The sequence below is a fragment of the Zingiber officinale genome, chromosome 3A (assembly GCF_018446385.1).
Source record: "Zingiber officinale cultivar Zhangliang chromosome 3A, Zo_v1.1, whole genome shotgun sequence".
NCBI lineage: Eukaryota > Viridiplantae > Streptophyta > Magnoliopsida > Zingiberales > Zingiberaceae > Zingiber > Zingiber officinale.
This window is the reverse complement of record NC_055990.1, coordinates 80620525-80633143: the sequence shown is the minus strand read 5'-3', so window position 1 is coordinate 80633143 and position 12619 is coordinate 80620525. Positions and strand designations below refer to the sequence as shown.

At 36.8% G+C, this 12619-nt stretch overlaps 1 protein-coding gene across 3 annotated transcripts; it reads left to right on the top strand.

Moving 5' to 3' along the window:
* The first annotated feature begins 9987 nt into the window (after positions 1 to 9987).
* Positions 9988 to 10963, top strand: LOC122053861. 3 transcript variants are annotated; one of them, XR_006132409.1, is made up of 3 exons: positions 9988 to 10112; positions 10250 to 10354; positions 10464 to 10963. XR_006132409.1 is itself a non-coding variant. In XM_042615790.1 (3 exons), the coding sequence occupies exons 2-3, from the start codon at positions 10269 to 10271 to the stop codon at positions 10887 to 10889; spliced, it is 474 nt and encodes a 157-aa protein (XP_042471724.1). In that variant the 5' UTR covers positions 9988 to 10112; positions 10250 to 10268; the 3' UTR covers positions 10890 to 10963. The 3 variants fall into 3 exon arrangements, 2 of the variants coding, with proteins under 2 accessions (XP_042471724.1, XP_042471723.1); XM_042615790.1 differs by having other exon boundaries at positions 10250 to 10316; XM_042615789.1 differs by lacking the exon at positions 9988 to 10112 and having other exon boundaries at positions 10119 to 10316.
* Positions 10964 to 12619: the final 1656 nt, after the last annotated feature.

The following is a 12619-nucleotide window of genomic DNA, read 5'->3' as shown; positions in this document are numbered from 1 at the left end:
CCATGAGAAAGTATCATGAATCGTTAAATGAGTGTCATATACTTTCTCATGTGGCTATTAGTATGACTACTAGTCGTTAGACTTGAAGTCACCATGGTTCCCTACATAAGGAGTTATGTACTTTGGTTTCGTCAAACGTCACCCGTAACTGGGTGGACCATAAAGGCGATTACTGGGTGTGTAACAAATTATGCGGAGGGATGTGAGTGATGTAGATGAGATCTATCCCTCCTATATGATGGGAGAGACATCGGTATTCTTGATAGAGTGAGACCACGAAGTGCATGGCCAAGCCCAAATGAGTCAATATAGGATATTGAGCTCATTTGATTTAGTGTGTCTACTTGGAGTTCAAGATTTAGATTGATTAGAGGATGACACGGTCTATGCCTCATATTGATCAATCTAGATGTCTAGGATAGAAGGACACTTGTCATATTTTGTGATGAGTCACAATTATTAGTCACATGGTGATGTTGGATCTCAACATTCTTGTAACTTGGGTAGCAATGATGTATTTCTAGATGCCGCTCATTGCTTATGTTTCTAATGGAGTTTAGAAACATTGCCAACGTTACAAGAACCTATTGGGTCACACACAAAGAACAAGTGGATGGAGATTAGGTTCATATGATGAACCAATTGGATTAGGTTCATATGATGCACCAAAGATTGGATTCAGATTAATTCAAATTAGACTTATTGAGTTAGACTCAATTAAATTCAATTGTTGAATGAGTCTAATTTAAATTTGATTCATTGAGTCAATTTATATTAATGAATTGAGATTCATTAAATTAAAATTGACTTGAATCAAAGGTTGGATTTATCTCAACAAGGAAGAGAATTGGTCAATTTTGACTTGACCAAATGGAAGTTGAAACATCAAGTTAGACTTGATGTATTGCCACATCATGAAGGTTGACTCATCCTACATGGCATGACTAACCTTGCCACATCATCTCCACATCATCAAGGGAGATCAAGAGGTTACAATCCTCTATTTAATTTGGCCGGCGACATTAAATGGGGAGTTACCCATGTGTGGCCGGCCACATAAAAGAAAAAAGAACTTTCATTTTGTGGCATTGATTTTGTGGTGTTGAATGCTTCTTCCTCCTTAGCTCTCTTCCTTCTCCTTTGCTGCTGTTGCCGTGGATTCCAAGCAAGGTGAAGGTGAGTGAGTTGAGTTCCAAGAGAATAGGATGGAGTGAAGGTTACAAAGGAGGGTACCTAGAGGAGTGTATGAGATTACTTTTACTATCTCTCCTTTCTCCCTTTTTAAATCCTACCTGAGAGCCCTAGAAAGTGCTAGCACACTTATGGTACTCTCTTCTCCATCCTTGAGTGTTAGAGAACACATCTTGTTCATGTGGATACTTCTAGAGGATTGTCTACGTTGACAATCTCGAGATCCGGAGTACCTTGGACAAGCGGGACTCGCGAAGGGCACGCATCGAAGGTATAAAATCTTTTTATGTAGATCTAGGAGTAGATCTAGTTTGAAACTCGTATTCGTAGTTTTTCAAAAATTTTCTTTGCACGGATCCGTTGGCTTTGGGGCTTTCGGGGTTTCCGCGACGCGAAAATGCGGTATTCGCGACCCGAAAAACCCAATAGTGGTATCAGAGCCACGTGCGAAGAGAAATACGAGTTTATTTTGTGTTTTATTAAAACTTTTCAGTTCTGTAATATTCTGTAGATTTATGATTTCTATAGTTTTTATGGGTATTTTTCTCGTAGAAGCGAAGCACAAATGTTTCGATACTTGTAGGCTTCGACTACAGAGAAGAATTTTCCAAAACGGCCATGTTTCGCCCCAAAACTTTTTGGGACAGCGGGCTAAGGCGCTGTTAGATCGCAATGGAACCCTTGCGATGGTTAGATTACGGGTAGGGGCGCTGCCCCTGGCCCCGCAAGGGGAATTGTACTCATAAAATTTGTAAAATATTATAGGAAAATTATAGAAATATATAATTTTGAATTATATATTATTTTTGTGATAGTCATGACCCAAAGACCCAATATGATTGGATAATTTGTGTTGTAATTCATAATACGGCCTGCGTGCCGTGATGTGATGTGCGTGTTGTATTTTTAGTTTTTTCACGACTTGCGCGTCGTGCCTTTCTCTTTTATTCTTGTTGTAAATTAGATTTAGACTTGAATGTAACTCGAGTTTTAAAATGTAATGTAAATTTTGAAGCGGTGGAAGGTCCACTCGAGACGGAGTTACGAGGAGGGCACGAGCAACACGAGGTGGTCAAAGGAAGGAGCTTGAGAAGCTGTTGACCTTAGGTTGACCATCCAATCTTCTCATTGGCTTGAGAAGATCGTAGTAGGGCCATGACATAATCACAAAATTATTTAATTAATTACTTTTGTGTGTATGTGATGCATGCTAGTTAATTAAGTAATTAATTAGTGCCTAACGATTAGATTAGATCTAAGTCGTGCACATGATGCACCCCACGATTTGATTAGATCTATCGAGTATATGATACGCATCATCGTTTAGATTAGATCTAAATCGCGTCAACTCGTAATGCCTACCATGCCGTGATACCTACCACTACCTCGATCGCATGTTGTTGTTGAATCTGCCAAAGCAGAGCAACGCATACTATCTTGGTAGGGTACGGAGGGACAATCTTGGTCCCGCCTATCAACGCATGGGTGAGTACAAACTCAATTAGATTGAGTAACTAGTTAACTCAATTGGATCGAGTTTAACTATAGGCATTATCCAATGGTTGGTAGATAGGTCAAAATCACATTAATATTAACTCTTGGGCGTATTAGCCAAAGCTAACTCGAGTTTTAATAAAAATGCGGATTTTGATCCTATAAACAAGAGTTGTAAAGAGATGTAATTGGTAATCGTTATCGATCGATCATACTAAATCTTGGGCGTATTAGCCAAAGCTAACTCAAGGGTTAGTATGATGTGGATCTTGTCCCACATGAATTATAGAATTCAGTGGGAGCATCATTTAATTAAAGGCCTAATTAAATGATTAAGAATATGATACTTATTTCTGCATTTATTTCTGTTGTAGATTACCATGACGTCGAATACAAACACCTTCTCCCTGCGATCTGTCCTTAAGAAGGACAAGCTCAACGGAGCAAATTTCCTGGACTGGTACAGGAACCTGAGAATAGTTCTCACCCAAGAACGTAAACTGTACGTTCTGGAGCAGCCCATTCCGGAGGCTCCTCCTGCCACTGCCACACGAGCAGACTGAGATGCTTACTAGAATCATGAAGATGACGCATTAGATGTGTCTTGTCTTATGCTCGCGACCATGAACTATGAGCTTCAGAAGCAACATGAGTTGATGGGTGCTTACGATATGGTTGAATATCTTTGTCACCTATATCAAGGACAAGCAAGGCATTGGAAGAGGAACTCCAAAGAATACCTGGAAGACCTTAAGAAGAAGAGAAATAAGATTTCTACTTCAGGTATACATGTTATAGAAGTCAACCTCCCTATTTCTTCATCGTGGGTATTAGATACCGGATGTGCTTCGCACATTTGTACTAATGTACAAGCGCTGAGAAATAGCAGGGCATTGACGAAGGGTGAGGTAGACCTACGAGTAGGCAATGGAGCACGGGTTGCTTCTATTGCTGTAGGCACTTACTATCTATCTCTACCCTCTGGGCTTGTAGTAGAATAACATGATTGTTGTTATGTGCCTACCTTGACTAAGAACATAATTTCAGTTTCTTGTTTGGACAAAAAAGGATTTTCGTTTACAATAATGAACAAATGTTGTTCCGTCTATTTAAACGATATGTTCTATTGTAGTGCACCTCTGATGAACGGACTCTATATTCTAGACCTTGAGAGCCCTATCTATAACATAAATACCAGGAGGTTCAAGTAAAATGACATGAACCAAACCTACCTCTGGCACTGTCGCTTACGTCATATAAATGACAAGCATATATCCCAGCTCCATAAGGATGATTTGCTGGACTCATTTGATTTAGAATCATATGAGATATGCGAGTCATGCCTACGAGGCAAGATGACCAAGACTCCCTTTAGTGGGCACAACGAGAGAGCGACTGATTTGTTAGGACTCATATATAGTGATGTATGTGGCCCTTTCAATGTCGCTGCTAGAGGTGGTTATAGGTACTTCATCACATTTACTGATGACTTCAGTAGATATGGTTATGTGTAATTGATGACACATAAGTCTGAATCCTTTGTAAAGTTCAAAGAAGTCAAGAATGAAGTACAGAACCAGCTAGGCAAGAGTATTAAGATACTTCGATCAGATCGAGGTGGAGAATAACTTAGCCATGAGTTTCGTGACTATCTAGCAGAGTGTGGGATCCTATCACAACTCACTCCTCCAGGAACACCACAGTGGAATGGTGTATCCGAAAGGAGGAATCGTACCCTATTAGATATGGTACGATCTATGATGAGTCACACAGATCTTCCGACATTCCTTTGGGGTTATACTCTAGACACGACAGCTTTTATACTCAACCGAGTTCCATCAAAGGCCGTGATGAAGACACCATATAGGATATGGACTGGGAGAGATGCCCAGGTGTCTTTCATGAGGATTTGTGGTTGTGAGGCTTACGTTCGAAGTCAAGTCTCAGATAAATTAGGACCCAAATCTGACAAGTGCTACTTTATTGGATATCCCAAGGAAACTAAGGGATATTACTTCTACATTCCCAGTCAGCACAAGGTACTTGTGGCAAAGACTGGAGTCTTTCTAGAAAGAGACTTTGTTTCCAAAAAGACTAGTGGGAGTACATTTGATCTTGAAGAAGTTCAAGATGTGGATCCTAGCACTGAAGCCTCGATGGAAGTTGAACTGGAACCACAAAATGTTGTGGATGATGTTGTTCCACAAAGAGTTGAGGAACAACAACCAGTTCAAGTAGACATACCTCTTCGCAGGTCTGATAGGGTACGTCGTCAGCCTGAGAGATACTCATTTCTCTTGTATGACCATGATGACGTTGTGCTCATAGAGGATGAGCCTACCACTTATCAGGAAGCTGTGATGAGACCAGATTCCAAGAAATGGCTAGAAGCCATGAGATCCGAGATGGAATCCATGTACACCAACCAAGTATGGACTTTGGTTGATCCACCTGAAGGGGTAAAACCCATTGGGTGTAAGTGGGTCTTTAAGAGAAAGACTGACATGGATGGGCTTATTTATAAGGGTCGCTTGGTAGCTAAAGGTTTCAAGCAGATTCATGGTATTGACTATGATGAAACTTTTTCTCCAGTAGCGATGTTTAAGTCCATTCGGATCATGCTTGCTATTGCAGCCTACCATGACTATGAGATATGGCAAATGGATGTCAAAACTGCTTTTCTGAATGGAAACCTACTCGAGGATGTGTACATGACACAACCTGAGGGTTTTGTTGATCTACAGCATACTAGCAGAGTATGCAAGCTGCATAGGTCAATCTATGGACTAAAGCAAGCTTCTCGGAGCTGGAATCTTCGATTCGATGATGCAATCAAATAGTTTGGTTTCATCAAGAACGAAGATGAACCTTGTGTCTACAAGAAGGTTGTAGGGGATATAGTTATCTTCCTCATATTGTATGTGGATGACATACTACTCATTGGGAAGGGCATCCCTATGCTGCAGTCTGTCAAGACCTGGCTAGGGAGTTGCTTCTCAATGAAGGACTTAGGTGAGGCATCCCGCATTCTAGGGATACAGATCTATAGAGATAGATCTAAGAGATTGCTTGGCCTAAGTCAGAGTACATATATTGACAAGGTACTCCTTCGGTTTGCCATGCAGAACTCAAAGAAGGAATTTCTGCCAATGTCACATGGCGTGAGTCTTTCGAAGACTCAAGGTCCCTCTTCGAGAGAGGAGAGAGACCGCATGGATCAGATCCCTTATGCCTCATCCATAGGATCTATCATGTACGTCATGCTATGTACTCGACCTGATGTCTCGTATGCTTCGAGCATGACGAGCAGATACCAGTCAGATCCAGGTGAAAGTGACTGGATAGCGGTCAAGAATATTCTTAAGTACTTAAGAAGGACTAAAGAATATTTCTTGATATATAGAGGCAATGATGAGCTAGCTGTAAAGGGTTATAGTGATGCTAGCTTCCAGACCGACCAGGATTACTATAGATCGCAGTTGGGGTTCGTATTTTGCATTAATGGTGGTGCTGTGAGCTGGAAGAGTTCGAATTAGGATACAGTAGCTGATTCTACGACAGAGACCGAGTATATTGCTGCATCAGAGGCAGCAAAGGAGGCAGTTTGGATTCGCAAGTTCATCACTGAACTTGGGGTGGTTCCTAGCATTGTTGATCCTATTGAGCTCTATTGTGACAACAATGGAGCTATAGCACAAGCGAAGGAACCTCACTCACACCAGCGGACCAAATACATACTACGACACTTCCATCTCATTCGAGAGATCATCGAGAGAGAAGATGTGAAGATTTGCAGAGAACCTACAGAGGCTAACATCGTAGATCCCTTGACCAAGGCTTTGGCACAGAGGAAGCATGATGGTCACACTAGGTCATTGGGGCATAGAGCCTACACTGATTGGCACTAGTGCTAGTGGGAGATTGTTAGCAAGAGCCCTAGAGCCAATTATTTGATGATTGTATTTTGGACTTATTGTATCATATTCTATATAAATAAAGGCATTTGGTTTTTAGTTGTTATACTTACTTGTATTGGTGCCATATAAACTAAGTATAATAACGTCCTTAAGTAGAAGGTTCTTACCTATATCAATCGATTGGTTGAATCGATTGTGAGATGATATAGGGAACACTACTCTTAATCATTCCTAGTCAAGTATTAACATTCAGGGACAATGTTAATGCAATAAGACTAGCATGTAGGTCAACTCGATGACTTGATCTCACAAGTCATGGATATAGAGATATCAAGTTAACACATGGGTATGCATTAGAGAATGTATACTGAATGACCTGCCATGAGAAAGTATCATGGATCGTTATATGAGTGTCATATACTTTTTCATGTGGCTGTTAGTATGACTACTAGTCCTTAGACCTGAAGTCACCATGGTTCCCACTACAAGAAAATAGGGTATCAGAAACAGAATTTTAAAACAGAAATAAAATCTGTTTTAAATTTTAAAAAATTATAAACGGATTTACTACGGAATTATTATTTTGTTTAACTTAAAAAAAATAATATATAAAAAAAAATTAAAACGGATTTTAAAATAAATTAGAAACAAAATTTATAAATTAATATTTATAAACAAAAATAAATACGAATTATCAACGAAATTTGATACGAATTTTTTTTTGTTTGTAAATCAATTTAAAGTTGTTTTAAACAGAAAATAAATCTTTTTATAAAGTATAAAATATGAGAAATAGATTATTAAGTAATTATAAATATATTTTCTTTTAAATAATTAAAAAACCCTAAACCTAGATTAACTTCACGTTTCTCTCCCAAATCCCGCACATGCGATTTCTCTTTGTCGGCGCACGATTTCTTCTTCGTCGGCGCACACGCGATTTCTCTTCGTCGGCGCACGATTTCTTCTTCATCGGCGCACACGCGATTTCTTATCCGGCTGCACGCACGCAATTTCTTCTTCGGCTTGCAAGTGATCTTCTTCTCCGGTCCCAAATCAAGCACAACTCTAAGGGCTCTGACTTAAGGGGCAAGAGATCTTCTTCTCTAGCTCCAAATCACGCACGAGTCTAAGGTGCGCAACCCTCCGGCTTAAGGCGCACACGATCTTCTTCTCCGACATTCTTTCCATGATCCACCGAACAAGCTTAAGCTCAGGTAATCCTAATCTTCTTTTCCAGCCTTCTTCTCTGTTCTAGAACGCGCAACACCAGTTACGTCCTACTCATGCGATCGAGGTCATTCGTGTGACCTAATCGTGCGGTGGCTGACATAAAATATAATTGGTCTATGATTTAATCTTAATTAACATTGCTAGAGCTACTAGGTTAAAGAAGTTATTGTAATGGGTTTTCTCACACGTTGAAGCCAAATGGATGAGCTACCAGAACATTGCTGTTCTATGGAACAGGTTATCCTTAAAATCAAGAACAATACAATTTTAAAACATCCCACTTAACAGATATGAGCATTGGTATATAGGGCATAAAGTATACTAATTTGAAAATTGAATACTTATATAATATAGCAGTTACGTTTTGATCTCAACACTAATGAAACTAATATTGGCTAATGTGCTTGTTTCAGGAACAAAGCTCTTAGATAATCCTTTTTAAGGAAGCATCTTAGGCAATATTCCTTATTATATTGGTATGGATAGCAACGGTAAAGTAGGTGCCTATGAAGACCCTTCATGGAGAACTTTGTGATGTGTATGGCAGGGGTGCACCTGACATAAAAAAAGCTGAACTACAATTGTAGTCAAACTTTTTTGTACTAATTTAAGCTCTTGTATTGCTGCTCAATTAGCTAAAATTTAAGCTCTTGTATTACTACTTCAATGCTGCTCAATTAGCTAAAATTTAAGCTCTTGTATTACTACTTCAATGCTTCTCAATTAGCTAAAAGTCAAGCTCTTGTATTGCTACTTCAATGTTGCTCAATTAGCTAAATTTTAAGCTCTTGTATTGTTGCTCAATTAGCTAAAATTTAAGCTCTTGTATTGCTACTTCAATGCTGCTACATTAACTAAAATTTAAGCTCTTGTATTGCTGCTCAATTAGCTAAAATTTAAGCTATTGTATTGCTGCTTCAATACTGCTCAATTAGCTAAAATTTAAGCTCTTGTATTGCATTAGCACCTTGATGAAATTGATTTAAATGTAAATTTTCTTATTTATTTGAAAATCACAATGGTAAGGTTAATATCCATGGTTAAACATTGAACTAAATTTTCTTATTTATTTATCATTGGATGAGGTGGGAAGACAAATTTCAGATGATAACGTGATTAATGATGTAAAATACGAAGAAGGTAGTTCATCAGTAGTTCGACGAAGATGACCTAATCAAGAGTTTCAAATTCCAACCAATATTGATGAACGGACTAAAATAAACGTGGTTATGAATAAGTAAATCATATGACCTTTTAAATTTATTAAGTTTCGATACATTTGTATTAAATTATTTCTCTTACTATAATATTCTTAAGTTTGTTATCTTTAGATTTGTCGAAAATGAGATTCCTCGTCAAATTACAAATGATATCAAAGGAGTGATTAAAGAAATATGACCACCATGGAAAAAAGTGTCTAATTATATTAAAAATTTACTTTAGAAAAATTTTAAGGTAAGTAATACATTTTTTAATTGGATAATTTTTTTTTGGCAAAGTGGAATAATTAATGAGAAGATTTACTTTGGAAAAAATTCTTATGTTAATTATACAACTCTGCCTAGCTAGTTCATGTATCATGTGTTTAAGACTAGAAGAAAGTTACATAACATATGAAACTCATATTTTAGCTATATATCAGGTCAAAGTTCGGTTTTGAGTTTATTGATGGTATATGTATAAATGATTAGTCAATTGCATATGTGCCATTTGAGTCATTTTGGTTGCATGTGTGCCGAGATGATCATTTCCTTTAGCTTAGAGAACCTTGGATAGCTGGGTTCTTTTTATTGATTTAATTAATTTAATTATTTATTTGTATGTTCTAATATGCGAGCTTGGACTATATCTGGTGTAGTTAGAGCAGCCATTGATTATTTATTCACATATGATATTATATATAATCTTGATTATTTATTTGTTTTGATGCAGTTGAGATATAATTGGGATAACTTTATCGATAGAGAAATGAAAAAGGTATGGAATAAAAATTCAAGTGAGAGATACAGGGCATCCATTCATTTGACTAAGAAAGCAACATTATCATCTGCACAAGAAGATTTAGGAAGGAAACCAGACATATTAGATATGATAGATAGAGGACCTGATTTGATGGAAGCTAATATATGGAATGACTTGGTTAAAATTCATTGGAACAAACCAGATCACAAGATCAAATGTGAAATTGCACGGAAGAATAAAATGACAGCGAAGGATGGGTCTACTATCAAACATATTGGGAGTTCAATTTCTTTTGTAGCACACCGTGAGAGAATGGTAAACCTCCTTTCTAACATGTTTATTCCAATAATTTACACATCTGATAAATTTATTAAATATTTGACATTTACATATAAATTCAATGTATCTCATTTGTTTTATTTTATATTGACATATATTATATATGATTGTAGAAAAAAGATTTGGGACGAGATGTGGATGAATTTGAGGTTTTTGAACGAATGCATAAAAGAAAGTAAGGTACTGGAGAGTTTGTGGATAACAAATCGGTTGTTAGTGTAAGTCAACATAATTAGTTATTCATTAATTTTCTATTAGCTTATACTAATTCTTACTTGTTGGTTTTTATATTTGTTAAACTAATATAAGCCCTTGTAATATGGACAGGAACAATATAAAGAGAGACAAAATGTTGATGATCAGTCTACTCGACCTTCATTCAATCTCAAATCATGGTGTGATGTGGTGGGCGATCCATGTAAGAGGAGGGTGTACGGATTTGGACGCAATCAACATTTTAGAAGATTATGCAATGGAAGTTCCAATGAAATGTGCTCTCATGAGAAGAACAATGAATTATCTCAAGAAATTGAAGACATGCGTGCTATTAGCAAGAGGATGGAGGAAGAAATTATTGAAAGCAAAAATAAATTGGAACTCATTATCAAAGAAAATAGACAGAGGGAAGAACAACTTATCGAGGAAGGTAGGCAAAGAGAAGAAAATCTAAAAGAGATGGTTTGTAAAATGATTCAAGAGGCGGGATATACAAATCATTTAAGCGAAATAAAGATTAAATTACTTTATCTTTGATTAATGGTTAAATGTATTTAGATGATGTGAATATTTACTTATTTCAATATTAATTTTATGATACTTTTGTATTAGAAATTAATTGTTTTAAAAATTATAAATTTGTTTGAAATGTGTGCTTGTTAAAAGTATCATGTAGATGATAAATTTAAATAATAATATAAATTTATTGATAAATTTAATTTAAAAATAAAAATTTAAATTAATGATGGGTTTAAAACAAATTTTGAGACAGAATTTATAAACTGAATTATAAATGAATTTATAAATAAATCAAAATTATATTTTTTATGTAATTTGAAACAGACTAATAAAGGATTTAAAATAAAATTAAAAACAAAATTTATATTTTCAATTAATTTCATTTGGTCAAATAAAAACAGATTCACAAACAATTTTTTAATTTGTTTTTGATATTTGAGACGGAATATGTCCTTTTCAAATTTAGCTACGGGGGGTTTCACTAACGGATATTTGAAACGGAATATTCCGTCTCAAATATTCTTTAGAGACGGAAAAATGACTTTCAGAGACGGAATTTTTCGTCTCTGAAGCCCAGTTTTCTTGTAGTGTCCCTACATATGGAGTTATGTACTTTGGTTTCGTCAAACGTCACCCGTAACTGGGTGGACCATAAAGGCGATTACTGGGTATGTAACAAATTATGCGGATGGATCTGAGTGATTTAGATGAGATCTATCCCTCCTATATGATGGGAGAGACATCGGTATTTTTGATAGAGTGAGACCACGAAGTTCATGGTCATACCCAAATGAGTCAATATAGGAAATTGAGCTCATTTGATTTAGTGTGTCTACATGGAGTTCAAGATTTAGATTGATTAGAGGATGACACGGTCTATGCCTCATATTGATCAATCTAGATGTCTAGGATAGAAGGACACTTGTCATATTTTGTGAGGTGTCACAATTAGTAGTCACAAGGTGATGTTGGATCTCAACATTCTTGTAACTTGGGTAGCAATGATGTATTGCTAGATGCCGCTCATTACTTATGTTTCTAAAGAAGTTTAAACATTGCCAACGTTACAAGAACCTATTGGGTCACACACAAAGAACAAGTGGAAGGAGATTAGGTTCATATGATGAACCAATTGGATTAGGTTCATATGATGCACCAAAGATTGGATTCTGATTAATTAAAATTAGACTTATTGAGTTAGACTCAATTAGATTCAATTGTTGAATGAGTCTAATTTAAATTTGATTCATTGAGTCAATTTATATTAATGAATTGAGATTTATTAAATTAAAATTGCCTTGAATCAAAGGTTGGATTTAACTCAACAAGGAAGAGAATTTGTCAATTTTGACTTGACCATATGGAAGTTGAAACATCAAGTTAGACTTGATGTATTGCCACATCATGAAGGTTGACTCATCCTACATGGCATGACTAACCTTGCCACATCATCTCCACATCATCAAGGGAGATCAAGAGGTTACAATCCTCCATTTAATGTGGCCGGCCACATTAAATGGGGAGTTACCCATGTGTGGTCGGCCACATAAAAGAAAAAAGAACTTTCATTTTGTGGCATTGATTTTGTGGTGTTGATTGCTTCTTCCTCCTTAGCTCTATTCCTCCTCCTTTGCTGCTGTTGCCGTGGATTCCAAGCAAGGTGAAGGTGAGTGAGTTGAGTTCCAAGAGAATAGGATGGAGTGAAGGTTACAAAGGAGGGTACCTAGAGGAGTGTATAAGATTCCTTT